This window comes from Capsicum annuum, chromosome 3 (genome assembly GCF_002878395.1).
Source record: "Capsicum annuum cultivar UCD-10X-F1 chromosome 3, UCD10Xv1.1, whole genome shotgun sequence".
NCBI classification, from domain to species: Eukaryota; Viridiplantae; Streptophyta; class Magnoliopsida; order Solanales; family Solanaceae; genus Capsicum; species Capsicum annuum.
Window position 1 is genome coordinate 214328628 of NC_061113.1, and position 16304 is coordinate 214344931.

Below are 16304 nucleotides of genomic sequence, written 5' to 3' on the forward strand. Positions count from 1 at the left end.
CTCTAAACCTCTATCAATAACAACTTTCTTGCACTATTCTTAAGAAGACACACCTAGAATTCTTAACTAACCATAACATATACCAAAATCTTTGCCTCAATCTTTCTTCAACCTTATAGCCTTACATAAAACAAATATACAACAATCTTTTCTCCACAAGAAACATTTACTCTCTCCCATCTAAATAATTGTCCATCAACACTATCTTTACATATAGAGAGGTCACTGAAAGGTTATAACATAAGAATATAAAGCATGAAAGAATACCTACTTAGACACTTAACTTAAAAGAAATCCTTCAAACTTCAAAACCTAAAAGCACTGATGGGATACTTTTAAACCTGCATGTAATCCCATAACTGTCTGAGAAAACTCTTTCGATTGGAATTTAAGCTTGATTTTTTTTGTTACCTCGGAAACAAGGCAAAACTGGCTTGAATGAAGCAGGATGAGAATTTGTATAAGTTTCTTAGAGAACACTTCTACTGCACGATCTGAGATATGAAAGAAGGAAAACTCTTCTTAAATGTCCTGTAGCCTCTCGAAGAAAAGTACCAAGGTCTTAGTGTCGTTCTACAAGACTCTACTAGACACAGCTTCATAGACACCCTAGGACACTTGAACTCATACAAAGTTTGTCACGACCCGATACTACCCCTTAGTTGTAACTGGTGCTTCGAACCTTAAATGATCCCCAAGCTAACCCATAAACTGGCATACTGCTTGAGCAACTGATTTAGAACACATAAAATAGCTAAACTTATTATGCATAAATATAATAATGGAATAATCTAGATAATTATAATACTGATAAATTTTACATCCTAATAAAACTGAAGAGGGAGCTAGAGTTTACATTTCATGACTCTGACTGACTCTCTATGAAGACTCTACTATATTAACTATAAATGGTTGGGAAATGCCTCCAAATACCATGAATCAATACATATGAATAATCAAAGAAAAGTACATAAAATACTACTAACTGGAATTTCTGAAATAAGAGAACTCATCACCTGTTGGCTGAAAGCTGAAAGCTGCTTGATTATGATGTGTAGGCTACAACTGGTACCTACATCATAAGACAATGTAGCACATAGACATATATGTGGATCACTACTTCTGAAATGTACTGAGTAAGTAGGGGTGAAGTAAAACTGATTAGGAACATAATCTTAAAACATACATGCTAAGTGCAAGTAGACTCACCAAGAGACTGAAATAAATTGAAAGCTGGAGTATCTTAAAACATGAGTAACAAACATAATCTGATGTGCTGGTGAATCATATACTTAGTTTCTTACAATCTTTACTTTTGTAAAATAAGTAGAACTGAAGCTGGAAAGTGGTAAAATATGAATATTGTATGTAAATCTCATGTAAAGCTGAACATGTTGTAAAAATGGACTGAAGATCATGTATGAGTACTGAATATAAAAAATAACATCATGTAAAACTGATAATGCAAGAAGAAACATAAACATATTTTTGAGATAATTTGTAATCTGAAAGATTGACATCTGTATAACTGAATAACTGAAAATCTGTATTCTTTTGTCAAGCAAACCTGAGCTGAGATATACTGTATACTGACTGAAACTGTGGAGGTATCATCTAACCTTCATGCCCCAATCTGAGCTAATCAGGGTCCAACCTGTAACCTCAGTTGGAAGGGTGTCAATACCGTGCCATGGGTATTAACACTAGTTGTGTGGATCCACTAAACTGGTGTCCCAGAGGACCACGGTGTCAAGCCTAAACTGACAGGTGACTCGTGAGAGGAAGTCAAGCCTAAATTGATGGGTGACCCCGCATATCCTACTCTGGCTACGTAGTTCTGGAATACAGAAACTGCTACTAACGACTCTGCCTAACTGATGGGGAAGCTGCTATCTTTATATTCGCTCGGTGCTAAATCCCACTTCTAACTAAACTGACACTGATATTAGACTGAACTAAATTCAACTGAACATAACAACTGAATTGCTCATCGTGATCATTACAACTGAGTAAATGGTAATATTCATCGTTTAACTAAAATCATTACTTGAAAGATCTGAAGTCATGTGAAATATATAGGTATCGGGTGTTCATAACCCGCCAGCACTGAATGATCTAAAATTATGATAACAAAGCTTTAAAACTATAGTATAGGATCATGGTTCAAAGACCCAAAATATAGACATTTCATCAAACATGTGAAAATCATGAACTCGAACATGGAAATGTCTTAAAACATGTGAAAACAACATGATTACATGGCTAAATTCACAATTCGATGTCATAACATGAACTTCACTTTGATATGATATAAAAGATTGAAGCTTAAATCATAAGATAACTTGACATTTCATGGAATCATACTTGGATGTGATTTGAGTTCAACTACCAAGGAAAAACATGAATAAAACTCATCTTAAATATATACAACTTGATCATAAAGAGAAAAACTCGTATTTTAATCCAAGAAAAGGTTTTTAGGCTCCATGGGTAAAAAGGGCCCATAGATGAACACCCACATACCTTAATTGAACGTATTCTTGAAGAAACTTGGAATTGAAACTTGAACCCTTGAATTCTTGAGGAAGAAAGCTTGAATCTTGGGACTTAAATGATGAACTTGTAAAAGAAATCCTATTCTTGATGTTTTCTTGAAGATTCTTGAACTTGAAAGCTTGAATTCTTGGATTTCTTGAGGAAAAGGGTTTGGATTTTTGTTCATGGGAAGGAAAGGGTTTCCATATGGATTTGATGATGAAAATGGGGAAAATGCCCTTTTGGTGTTTTAATTCGCACTTGGGTGCTTGGGGGCAAGGGAAAATAACTAAAATGCCCTTTGGGATTGTATTTACGGATGCAGAAAAATATTACCCCGAATCACGGGACTAAATGCGGTAACTTAGTCCTGCATTGCAGCGCTATCGCGGTAGCTTACCCCTTACTGGTTCTGACGAAAATGATCATAACTTTTCGCTAAGGTATCAAATTAAGGCAAAATTGGTATTGTTGGAAAGTTAATTCAATTATATACAATTTGGTGGGTCTTAAGATGAAAATTTTCACATATATAAAAAGTTATACACGTTCAAAATTGACCCTTATAGAATCGAATACGAAAATTTGACCAAATCAAATGCTCTTAGCTCAACTTTGTTCTAAGTGATTCCTATGAAGATTTTTCACCTCATAAGAACTTCACACACTAGGATAAAGATCATGATACATGTATTCAAATACAAATCATGGGATTAGAGTTTACACACGTAAAAACAACGGTTCAATTTCTAGCTCAAGAATGCAGGGTGTTACATTATCTCCCCTTTGAAATCATTCGTCCTCGAATGAGACTGGTTAGACTAAGAATACTAAGATAACTGCGACCATACACTGAACATGGATGACTTGAAACATGATTGCATAACTGAGTCTGAACATGATACATGAACTGAACTGATTTCGTGAATACATGCAATGACATGAGAATAGTTATAAGGCTGAGATAGAAACAAAAAAGTCAACTTATAAGTAATCATTACCTTAAGCTGGATCTAATTTCGTGAAGAAAAGATGAGAAATTTAGGACATGAAAACTCGGGGTATTACACTTCTCCTCTCTCCCTTTCCTTCTCTCCTCTCTCCCTCTCACTTCTCTTCCCTCTCTTGTTGTATTAATTGTGTTATGCCAATACATGTAACGAATACGTGGAAAAAAAAAAAAGATATTAGTAGCAGTTGTATCAGTTGTATCCCTCTAATTATTGTATCAAACATATAATTTTGTATCAGCATATATCAGTTTGTATGTATTAGCAGGGTTTGTACTTCTATATTTTTGTATTTTGTATTTTGAATAAAATTGATGCTAGAGCGGATAAATACAAGTGATACAATTGTATCCAAGTGTATCAATACACAATCTTACATTTATCAACTTGTGGTTATGTATCACGAATGAACATAAGTGATGTAAAAGCGGATGAATACAAATGATATAATCAGCTTGTATCAACATGTACATATCGAATAGTCTATATCAACTTGTATGCATTCTGTATTTGCTGATACAACATATATTTCATCGCATACTTCTTGTATGTATGAGCCTGTATTCTTGTATACTCTTTGCATGTATCAGCCTGTATTTGTCGACTCTCTCTAGAGTGATCTCACCACTGTACCAATAGTATAGACATCACCATGTATACACTGAATATAACATGTATCAACTTGTATATAACAGACTACCTTCGTTGATACAATCTGCATTCGTCCTCTCTAGCCTCTCTCCTCTCTTTTCCAAATCTTGCTGACATCTCTCCTCTATCAGACTGTATTCATTGTATTTCTTCAAATACAACCTGTATCTGTCCTCTCTAGCCTCTTTCCCCTCTCTTCTAAATCTCGCTCGCCTCTCCTCATCCCTCGCCAATCGCAATCTCTCTCGCCTCTCTCCTCTGTAGAACTATTGTTATGAATTATGAATACTCAAAATATAGCTCAGATTTATAATTAATGCTCAAATGATGGTCATTTCTGAAATCTCCTTATAAATGTTTACAAAGTGCATGCATACAAATAAAAACCTAATTTCCATTTTTTTTCCCTTTTATTAAATGGAGATGAAATTTCCATAATTCTTTTAAATTATGAGCCACGGGAAAATTGAAGGAAACAAGGGAGGAAATTACAACGTAGAAATTGATCTTTCAAAATGATCAAATCGAACCAACTGGAAAATAACAATAGTTGCAGCAAACTCTATCTATTTGCATATCCTTCCTTTCTTGATCAACTAAACAACTCGCAACACAGGAAAATCCAAATCCATTAATTATATGTCACCATTAACATGTATACATACATACATACTAAAAACTACTTGAACAGTTAAACCCTTCGCAAAACGAAAACAAAAGTACCTAAAAATTCACACATGAATCAATCATTTGATTTGCCACCATAGTAAGTCTTAAACGCCTTAGGAAGATAGACGGGCAACAAAAAACCAAACAAATTATAACACCAAAACACCATATTAGCAGCAGCTAAACCTCTCCCCATATTCACCCTCCTCATATTCCCACCATATTCAGCTTGATCCACTTTCGATATTTCACTCGTTAACCACTCCATAATCGTAAAAACTCGTCTCGAATTGTAAAAAACCGGAACAAAAACTCTTATGGGTAACGAAAATTTATCATTGAAAGTCACACCTTCCATAAAAACTTGACTGGCAAGCAAGAAAACATGTGGTGCTGCTGCTTTGATACCTTCTTTATCTCCCTCGTAAATTCCTTCGAATATATAAGCTATTGGGAGGAATAATCCTATAAGGGCTCCAACTGAGACGTAAAGATTTAGGATTTTGTTGTTGAAAATAGGAGGATTTGTTTGAGGTGAAATTTTTGGAAAGGCAATTTTGGAGAGGAAGAAGATGTAAATAAGGGAGAATAACACGAAGGAGAAATCTTCAAGACTTACCATGCCACTAGAAGAAAAGACGATTATGATGGCCAGCATGTTGAGCTGTCGGAAACTAAAAATTCCTCTATATTGTTGGTGACTTTGGGATTTGGTGTGATGAAAATTTTCATTTTTGGGTAAACTAATATCACTGGATGGACCAACTCCACCGGACATTTTTCTATGGAAGTAAAAATTTGATATTTTTGGTTGAAAGATTAGAAAGTGAAGAATTAAAATTTCGGTAGTAATTGTATCGAAAGATTTAAGGTGTGGGAAGGGGAGGATAACACGTGGCAGTTGGAGGTGTTGGATAAAATACGTGGCTGAAAAGAGAGAACGTTGCAGGCTTTATATTTGGATGATCAAGTGAATGTCATGTGGGTATTTATTCTAAAAATTACATAAATACATAATTTATGTTTTCAATATTACAAAAAAACTTTTACTCCCTAAATATATTACAAAAATCTCAATATATACACAGAATGTTATGTATATATCGGTTATGTTATGTATATTAATAGGGAGAGAGTAAAATAATTTAAAAAATAGGAGAGTATAATTACTTTCAAAATGATTGGTATTTATGTTATTTATACTACTTTGTCCCATAGCTAAGGGCCCTTTCGGTAGTCAAATTGTTAAGAAGCTACTAAGTTTAACATTTTACTAGGGAGTTATTAAAGATAAAAACAAGTTGCTCGATTAAAAATAGTTTCTAACTAAAAATGAGTCGACTTAACACACAGCAAAATTAGTTACTATCATCAGTCAATATTAATAAGAGGCTCAAAGCAGGCATCGCTACTATCATCAATCAATACTAATAAGAGGCTCAAAACAGGCATCTCTTTGTCCACATGCCTGCTTCATGTCAAAGGCATTTTTGAAATTTCAGACCTCCATGCCATAAGGTATTTTTGAAATTTCAAGTTTATGTTAGTGGGTCACTCAATATTTGTTCGAAGCTTTGTAATCTATAAATGACCACATTGCAAGTAATGACGAATTATATCGGGTATATTGGAATGAACCTTCATTTGTTTTCTTAAGATACGATAAGCAGAGCCAGTAAGCACAAGAAAGAATGCAAGTACCCAGTGAGACCTAGAAGTTCCAAGTGTAGAAGTGCTACCAGTTAGCAAGTCTGTTCGACGCAAATCCAGATCAATCAAAACCCAGTGGAAGCCTGGAAATGCAACCTTTTAGCAGGCCTACCGGACACAACTCCAGATCAGTAAAAATTTCAAATATCGGATATGCTTAAGCCAAAAGAAAGAAAAGAGGCTATAACAGCGGGGAAGAGTTCATTTGCATGCGTACTTATACAGAAGTGAGCAAAGCAAGTACCACTGCTCAACTTGACTAAACATCAAATTCGAAGCCCGACCACCTTTATGGCCAGTCAACCATAGCAAATAAGCACCAAAAATACGGGAGGGGAGCGACAGTGCTCAATTAAAATTAAAAAGAAAGACAAGCAGTTGGTCTGTGAAAAGCTGGGACCATTGTATCAATTGATTCTATACTCATATAGTTCAAACTAAAATGAGTTGCTGACCTGCTGTTGCAGAAAATAATGAGCAATGAAACAAAATTTTAAACCAAACTTACAACAGAAAATTTGTAAGCTGCAAAAAGAAGGCTACCCTAGCCAAAATGCGGCAACAACCCCAAGAAGAGGACAGGATATAAGCTACTCTAGAAAACCTTACTTCAACTGTGACAGAAGACCACAGGTAAATGGAACCTCTGATGGACTGACTAAAAACTGCACAATCAGGTATAATCAGGAAATACTTCTATCCTATATTAAGGTTTTTTCTTTGGGATGTATCTCGTCTTGATAGACTTATCAGGCTTCTGCCTGAACTTCACTTTAGAATTACCATTGGAAGATAAATTAGGAACTCCAGTATTTGCCCGCTGGTTATCACCTTTGACAAGAATGTCATGCTCCTGATCATCTGATGCTGGGGCTGCTTCTGAACAGCCACTTTGCGCATCTGGGTGTCCTGAAGCCTCGGTGTCATTGGAAAGGACTAATGTAACATGATCTCCGGAGATAGCCTCCTTCCATCCTACATTCATTTTCATACAGGTTAGACAAAAATGAATCGGAAAATAAGTCGGTACAAACTTAAGAGAGAAGCACGGATAACAGCATGGGAACATACTCTGAGAAAGAAAAGCTTTTGCAGAAACACTGCAAAATGCCAGACCTTGATGAACATTACCATCTGAAACCTGAGATGTGTAATTCTTACTCTTGTCAATAGGGTTGTCTATAGAGCACAATTGCAAACTACTTTCAGTGGATGAAGCCGGATTATCCAACTTTTCAGTGATCACAGCCTCTTCAGGAGGTTGTCCACTTCCATGCCTGCTCACAGACCTCCAAAGCTTCACAGCTGCCCCATTTGACCCACCCTGAAGAGCATCTTGCTTTGCTGGCTTCACTACAAGATTACACTTTTCAGGCATGGCTCGCTCTGTGCCATCCAAGTTTTCTCTTTCTATGGAAGGACAGTTATCCTGTCCGTGAAGGCTGCAATTTTCCACTGAAACAGATGGTGAACCCTTTTTAGGCACGGCTGGCTCTGTGCTGTCAAATTCTACGGCAGGACAGTTACCCCGTCCGTGAGTGCTGCAATTTTTCATTGGAACAGATATAGAACCAATCATCACTTCACAGGTACTCTGATTTTGATTTATTGCCTCTTTCTGCGGTTCCAGTCTAACGCGCTCACCATTTAGCACTCGAACTTTTCTTGTCCACACCTTACTGCTATTAACAGGGGCACCTCGGTCTTTAAGAACTCCATGCTTTTGCACTAGTTCAAGCTTCTGTACTTGATGATTTAGGTTATTATGGAAACCATTTCGCCCCATTCTTTGTGATTTTGGCACTTGCCACTGGCTGTGGGGGAAATGCCGTGGATTATGTGCAGATACTTGTGGGGGCTCAACATCCTGAATTTCAACCAGATCCAGATGCTGGCGAGAGAGATCAAGTTGGGCTTCAATGTACATATCTTCATTGTTAGAGAATTGTACAAGTTCAATGCTGGAGGAGACATCGTCAGATACTTCGGGAGTACTTGAGTTAGAATCAGATACTGCAGCTGAAAGGATGGACGATTCGGCCATTGGAACATCAAAAGAATCAACAGGTACCTCCAAATCTCCCCTTACCCAATTTGATTGCTCCCTTGCTCTCTGCTCCTTCTGCCTAAGCTTTTTCAGTTTTTTCCTTTCCAACAACTCAGCTTGCCTACCAATAAAGAAGAAGAATGACGGTGAAAACAAGTTTCTGTAACTGCACAAGTGGATATATAATCATGTATCTTTTTCTTTTTGATAACCCAAAAATCATTTGAATGACGAACAGTTAGGAACTTGGTGAATAATGGGGAACCAACAATCTCTAGACCAAAGCCCTGGGGACAAATCATGTAATTTATTTTTACGTAAGTGATATTACGCATGTCAAATTGTTTTCTTTGACTTAAGAGTCTCACTCCATCCCCTAAGGCGAACTACAAGCAAGCTATTGGATTCTCCTCTTTATTCATTTTCCAGACACATCAAATCAGTTGGCTAAGAACAATAAGAAAACAAGTGCAGCTCGTTTGGTGAAATAAGAGCAAACTGCTCTCCCCCATAAACAGAGATTCCAATGCATAAGTCCATTTCTTTATTGCTTTTACCATTTCTGGAATCGACAACCAAATAAGAAAGTAAAAACTGCTTGCCACTCGAAAAGCATCTGCTATTCTGCTTCAAGAAAGGAGGGAATAAACTCCAAGAACTCAAATTCACAACATATAAATCTTCTTCTCAAAATAATCACACACCGAGCATGTAGATGCTCCCCTAACACTTCATTCCACACAATAAAAAGAATACTGCTTTATCAATTACTGACTAGCTGCTGGAATATCATAAAAATCAAGATCAACAAAGAGCAATAATTCTCGGTACAATAAAGGGAAAAGGGGAAAATATGACACACCACTTTATTAGTTACTACTTACTAAGAACAGAATAATGATTATCAGCCGAAAGCCATAATCACTAGTGGGACACATGAAAAGGCAATATTAGAGAACAAAAGATGGAGAAAAAAGAGCCTCACTTTTTTTGAGCAGCTTCCTCCTCCTCAAAAAGCAACTTCTGGCATCTCAAAGCTTCAGCATCTTTGTCTGCAAACCATGCTTTTACCTGGGAATAACAAGACACAAGTCACTGTGGATGTTGGTTTGAAGGACATTCTGATGCGAAGAAAGGAAAAAAAAATGTTTTGCAACTAACAGCATTTTCAAAAATGTATCAAGAACAGAACCTAAAATATCCATTTAATTGCGTTACGCTGGCGTTACTATCCGTATAGACGTACACATAGGCAACACACAAAACTGGCTAGTTTCACGAAATAGACAAAAAAGAATTCAGAGGTGAGGTAGAAAGATCTACCAGTTTCTGTTCAAAAAGGAAGCTAGTGCAAGCAACCAAGTTTTTCAACTCAAGACCTTTTTTGGCAGCATCCCCATCAAAAACATATTTTTGCACCGACTCGGCTGTACCAGCACATAAAAATGTTCTTTCGCTAGCATCATCAAGGATGCTAAATACTTCCTGAGAGGTAAGCTTGGGAGGTGTAGCTTGGATGAGCTCCTGCAAATCGACTATGAGCTTCATTGGCTCCTTTTGCACAAAGAATATCAATAGCACCTGACAAGGAGTGGAAATAATCACTTACCAACAAAGCTAAGCCAGCCTTATAATAATCTTGGGGAAGAGTCCAGACCGCCGGCTTTCGCATAGATGCTGCCAGGTCCTGAACAAGTGAAGATCCAGAAAGATCCTGAAAAACAGCATCAACCACAGAATGATCCTTTTAAGTCTGAAGATCAGCAAAATGGCACATCAGAATTTTCTCATTTACAGCATTTCAACAATGTCACTTTAGACAAAGCTGTACCACCAGTCCTAAGCTTGTTATAATCAAGCTTGAGATTTCTAGCATGAATAGACATTTATATGAAATAAAGAGGTAGTATGAATAATCATAGATCCTTAACTCTCTGCACAGTTAGCAATTAATTGTGTGGTGATTATCTTCGACAATTACAAGTCACCACCTCCCTAACATAAGAATTAAGTCGTAACTCATAGAAAAAGGTAGAACATGCAGGATATGAATATGTTATTGTCAACTTCACATATATACGTCAAGAGATGTAAGAGGCAACTAATAGCTCAAAACCATAATCCTACTACAATCACTGCAAGCATTTTGATGATCAATGGTTGACTTTAGATGAGCTTTACTTTATCTTTACGTGTCAAATTATCATGTTAAAAGAACTCACTTCAAATTCCAGGCAAATAAATAACTAAACAGAGGGAAAGTGAATCTGGCAATTACCTTTATTGAAACATCATGCAATGATACAACTTCCTTAATCTCATCCAGTGAGAGCTGCATGTAATTACACAAACATAAATAGCCATTATGGAACAATGGACACTGAAAAACACCCTAAGAGAAAATTTAGGGAGGGGAGAAGGGAGTTACCTTATCCCAAAATGCTCCCAGCAGATCCCTAAATTTGCGAGACTCCTGCAAAATTGAAAATATGATAAGATGCAGATGACAGCACAGCCACATTCAAATTATTGACAAGTAAACACATCTGCAACTAAGTTTTATAATAAAATAGCAAAAGTCACCAGAATGGAAATCAAACTGAAAAATGGTTATTTACATCTGCAAACAGGAAATTCATAAATCTCTGGAACAAAATATCTTCTTTTTTTTCCGTAAGTACAAAGTAATATAAAGAAAAAAGACATCTAAATATACCTTATCAAAGTTTAAGGCTCGACGATGCAGACGCACATGCCTTCGATAATTTATAGGGGAATAAAATTCCCATGTACACTTTTCACACTTTTGAAATTTCACTGGTGTTAACATAGGCCAACCACCAGCATTATCTGCACAAAGAGCCACATAAATCAACCAATTCTCATGGCTTCAACCAGAGCTCTATATATAAGCAATTTTGAGTCATTTTCATGTACTAAATGGGTTGATGGGTTCTACACCTAAAAGACAAGTATGGCCCAAAGCACAACATTCTTTACCACCACAAGGTTTTCAAACCAATTGAAATATTGGTGACTTCCCTGACCCACTTATCTAATATGCAGAAGAACTTATGGAAGTCGTATGCTATGCATGCAGCCCTTTTTGATGTTATTTGGTACCTTGCTGCTCTAAACCATGAAGCAGTTGAAACCACTGGACTGGACCATCCCCTGTTCTTGAAAAAGAAAAAAGAGGCTCCTTGCCTATGGCTTGCCTAATTAAGGTATCAAGAGAATCATTTCCCTCATCTGCTTTCATTGCAGCTGGAGTAACACCACCCATGCTGAGCTTTGCAACCGGCATCAATTCTCAATTAAGACTCATATATTTGAACTGCAGCAGAAGTTATCAATTAGTTATGGACATTCCAAGTTAACATCATTTGCAACCAAGACAGATATATCTCTATATGCAGGTATGAGAGGTGCTTGTGTGGTATATCTTCATCATGGCAGACAGAAATGCAAAAGACTTGGTTTTTACAGCAGAAATGGAAAAGAGACAAGAGAAAAGTAGAAAAGATGAATATAACTTGTATCTGTAGAAATAACCTAGAGGAGACACCACTCGTAAAACATATTCTGCACATCACAGAATGCCATTGAGTTATGGACAATTGCAGCAAATAAATGGGACTGTTAAGAATAATAAACAACATTACGTGCATGACTAGAAACAGCCAATATTAAAACATCCAGACCTAAAAAGAGTCTAAAGGGCAGCCGGTGCACTAAAGCTCTCGTTATGGTCCGGGGAACTGACGGACCACAAGGGTTTATTGTACGCAACTGAAAAAGCATAATACTTCTATTGCCACCTATCTCAGTTGTTCTACTAATTTTCAATCAGATGCATAAATTATTTTCTGCAGGTATCTGAGATCAATATAAAGTAGAGAAACTCTAGTACTAATTGCTCGGAAAGTTCCTACACAGGAGCTAGGCCTAATGTTCATTTCACTAATCAAAAAAAGGTTCACTTCTCCAGTTTTTCGAGAAAGTCCTAGGTTTGCCTCTAATCCAATCCAAAAATGCATATATTCTTTGAAGCTTTTCTGGTTAGCCACACATAGCTAACTGGAAAAACCAAAGCCTACATGAAAGCACAAAGAAGACACGGCAATCATTTTTAGAAATTCTACATATGTTCCTTTTTAACTTTATGATGCTTAAGCATGGACAGTTCATTTCACAAAGTAAATCTCCCAAGCATTAAATGAGAAGATTATCTCGAGTGTGCATATATTGCTTTGTAGTATTTAATTATTTAGCAAACCTAGTTCTACCATCAACAGCTATCACCCTTTTCAGAAGTTCTTTCAATCATTTAGGATGCAATCGACTCTAAAACTCCAGTACACCTGCTCATTTTCCAACCGAAACCATTCGTGCAAGAAAGATGACTTCCTCAGTATTCATCCAGAAATCCTATTCTTTCTTACTCTTATTTTTCCTAATATACCTAAAGAGTTTTGAAAAAGCAGTCAGTCTGTCAATGGATTAATATCCAGAGAAATTATTGGTTAAAAGGCAACGAAGTCCAAGAGGAGGGCCAGATGAGAAAAGGTATCAGCAAACAAGGCTATCAACTAATAAAAAAATAAGATTATCAATTTTCCACCCATCGTACGGATATAATTGATCTCAAGCAACAGACTATTCAAGAACCTAGAAAAAGCCAACAGTCTATTAAAGATCCCAGAACAAAGCCTACTGTAGTTGGCTTTTATTGGTACAACTAGATTTACTTGAACATCTCGACAAGAAAAAGGTTTGTTGTTTTATGGTGAAGTATACACCAGTCCCTTGAAGATCCTCACCCTGCATGCTTACCAAATAGGCTGACATAAGTAGAAGAGAAACTAAGAGCAAGAGGTAAGCAGTAATTCAGTCTAATTGACCAGCTCCAGAAAAACTGCAACTGTCATTATCCTTTGTTTGTCTCTCTACCTTCAGGAGGTAGAGGTAAGGTGTGCGTATACTCTACTCTCCCCAAACTCCACCTGTGGAATTACACTGGTATGATGTTGTTGTATTATCTTTTGTTTATAGAGAACAGAGTTTTCCTAATATCATCCTAAAATACACTGGGTATGTTGTTGTTATGAGTCTATCCTTTTCACCTGAGGTAGTGGTATTGCATGTGTACACTCTACCCTCCCCAGACCCCACTAGGTGGGAATACACTAGGTTTGTTGTTGTTGTGAGTCTATCCTTTTCAATTCAATTAAAAGTATATATTACCAGACAAGCCAGGTAAAATACTAGATTACTAAACCAGTTGTTATAAGTTAAAACTAGTTTAGCTCACCTAAACTTATTTCTAACAACAGAGCCAATTTCATATGTTTCTACTTAAAAGTATAATTTTCCTTCATAAATATTAAAGGTAAGGAACCATACCAACATTATGGATCATTAAACATAATGTTTCAAAACTTGTGACGGGATCCAAAATTATCATTCCCATTAGAAGGCCACTGTCAATTATAATTTCAACAATGAAATATAAGGCAGATTATTATAGAAGTTAAATTTGAACACCGGGCTCAAAGATTGGAATCAACTGCATTTAAAATAAGAACATTAAATAAAGGTGCTACCCCTTACACCAAAGGTGTGGCCTAGTGGTCAATGAAGTAATTGAGAACCATGAGGTCTCAGGTTTAGATCCCAGCGGAGACAAAATTACTAAGTAGTTGATTTCTTTCAATCTGTGACTTTATCCCAAAAAAAAGAGTTACCTGATACTACTTATTGCTGGTGAGAGGTGGCAGGTATCCCGTTTAAAAAGAAGATGCAGCCCTTACATCACTAATGCAAAATGCTAGTCACAGCTACCGATTGGAGCACTGTTATTTATAGCATCGTAATTTAAACTAAACTTCAGTAGATAAATTTCCAGAGCAATTGACATATCACACTTGTACACAGCAGAATACTATACTTCCTATGGCACTTTTGCATCAGTACACATCAAAACTAATTGCTACAAAATTCTTACACAACAAAGCAACTCTAAATAAGTACAACTCCTCTATCAATGACATAAACAAATCAATACAACACAGGATTTTCAACAAGTATATCAACATCAGATCAAACTAAAAACCAACTTAATTAGAATGAAACAGAACTCCGTCACATTAAGGCGACGTGATCCGTGCTCAACACGCCGGTAAAACACATATACAGAAACGACAACAGTAAAAGACTTCATCACCATACATACATACCAGTGCAGAGAGGGATCACCGGCGGCCGGAGGGATTGAAAATCGCCGGCGAAGAGAAAGGTATTATATATATGTATGAATGAATGTTTGTATAGCTGGCAGAGGGGGCTTTATATATATAGGGGGGAGCGAAGGAGTCGGCGAAATCTGAAGAGGGACCAAAGGAGGGAGAGTGACAAGTAGGGAAAGTGTGACAAACATATAATAAAGAGAGAAAATATAATTAGTTAGACTACAAAATATGCACATCTTTTTGGGCATCTATGGAATATGGAAAATAAACAAATAATTTACTATATAATTAAAAATATAAATATAGAGAGAGATTAACTAAATCTATTTTTGAATTAAGAAATTGACCAATATTTTTGGTAGGAATATTTTATTATCTTAGAGAAAATAAGGCATTAGGATAGTAATCTTTCTTTTTTAAAATAAGAAAACCATAACTTTCTTTCTTCTAACCAACCCATTCAAAAAAAACGTATGTAATCCATTTTTATTTTATTTTTAGCAATAGTAAAATGTCTTTTTTTTTTTAATTTCTATGTAACTAATGAATGGCCGAGAAAATAAAAGCATATTCGATGTAATTTTATAAGTTGAGTTCAAAGACGGTAGAGTCAAGAGTATGTAGATCTTATCCTCCTCCCCCTTGAAAAGTAGAAAGAGTGTTTTTATAGACCTTAGAAGTATAGCAAAGAAGTAGATTAATCGACGTACAAAAAAAATTGATAGTAACAAAAATTGAAGGACAAGAACTACAAGAATAATATTATTATTATTACTGTCGATATGAAAGGAGAAACTAGGCAATGCATAACTATCGGCATAACCTCTACTCCGATTCGTACCCTCCATAATCTTCTAAGTCCTATCTAAAATTATGTGCTCAATAAACTAAAGTACGACATGTCTTGTCTAATCACCTTTCGAAAACCCAGGAAAGTTAACCGCTTACACCTTTAAACTGAAAGATTCATGTGTCTCATCTTTACATGTTTGAACCATCTCAACCTTGATTGCCTTTTTTTAAAAAAAAATTACTCTCTCCGTTTAAAAAAGAATGATTTCTTTCTTTTTATGGTAATACTTTAATTTAAACTTTCCACATGACATATTTAGGACCACAAGATTAAAGGGTATTTTCGTACATTTGACACAACTTTAATTTAAGGCTACAATATTTAAAAGTTTTCTTTATTTTCTTGAACTTTGTGTCAAGTCAAAGTAGGTCATTCTTTTTTGAAACGAGGGAGTAACTTTTTTTGACATATTTTTTTTAAACAAATGCCCTTTTGTTATTAATATAGTTTGTAAATTTCCTCCACAGTTCATGCAAAATTGTGTAGTGTTTTTGGGGCAGCTAAATCGTCATTACCAAAGTCACCATCGCACCATTATAAACAAAAGAGACCAGAAATAAACTACTACTTCCCTCATT

The 16304-nt window shown here is 36.1% G+C and overlaps 2 protein-coding genes across 2 annotated transcripts; both read right to left on the reverse strand.

The window, feature by feature from the left end:
- Window positions 1-4938: 4938 nt before the first annotated feature.
- LOC107865084 lies at window positions 4939-5643 on the reverse strand. The gene has a single exon (XM_016711438.1). It carries the CDS (start codon window positions 5641-5643, stop codon window positions 4939-4941), a length of 705 nt encoding a protein of 234 aa, XP_016566924.1.
- A 1310-nt stretch (window positions 5644-6953) lies between these two features.
- Window positions 6954-15059, reverse strand: LOC107863256. Its single transcript, XM_016709094.2, has 10 exons — window positions 14862-15059; window positions 11746-11959; window positions 11339-11472; window positions 11051-11095; window positions 10901-10954; window positions 10232-10336; window positions 9946-10146; window positions 9608-9693; window positions 7647-8743; window positions 6954-7550 (listed from the first exon to the last, which is right to left on the reverse strand). The coding sequence occupies exons 2-10, from the start codon at window positions 11927-11929 to the stop codon at window positions 7282-7284; spliced, it is 2175 nt and encodes a 724-aa protein (XP_016564580.1). The 5' UTR covers window positions 11930-11959; window positions 14862-15059; the 3' UTR covers window positions 6954-7281.
- Window positions 15060-16304: the final 1245 nt, after the last annotated feature.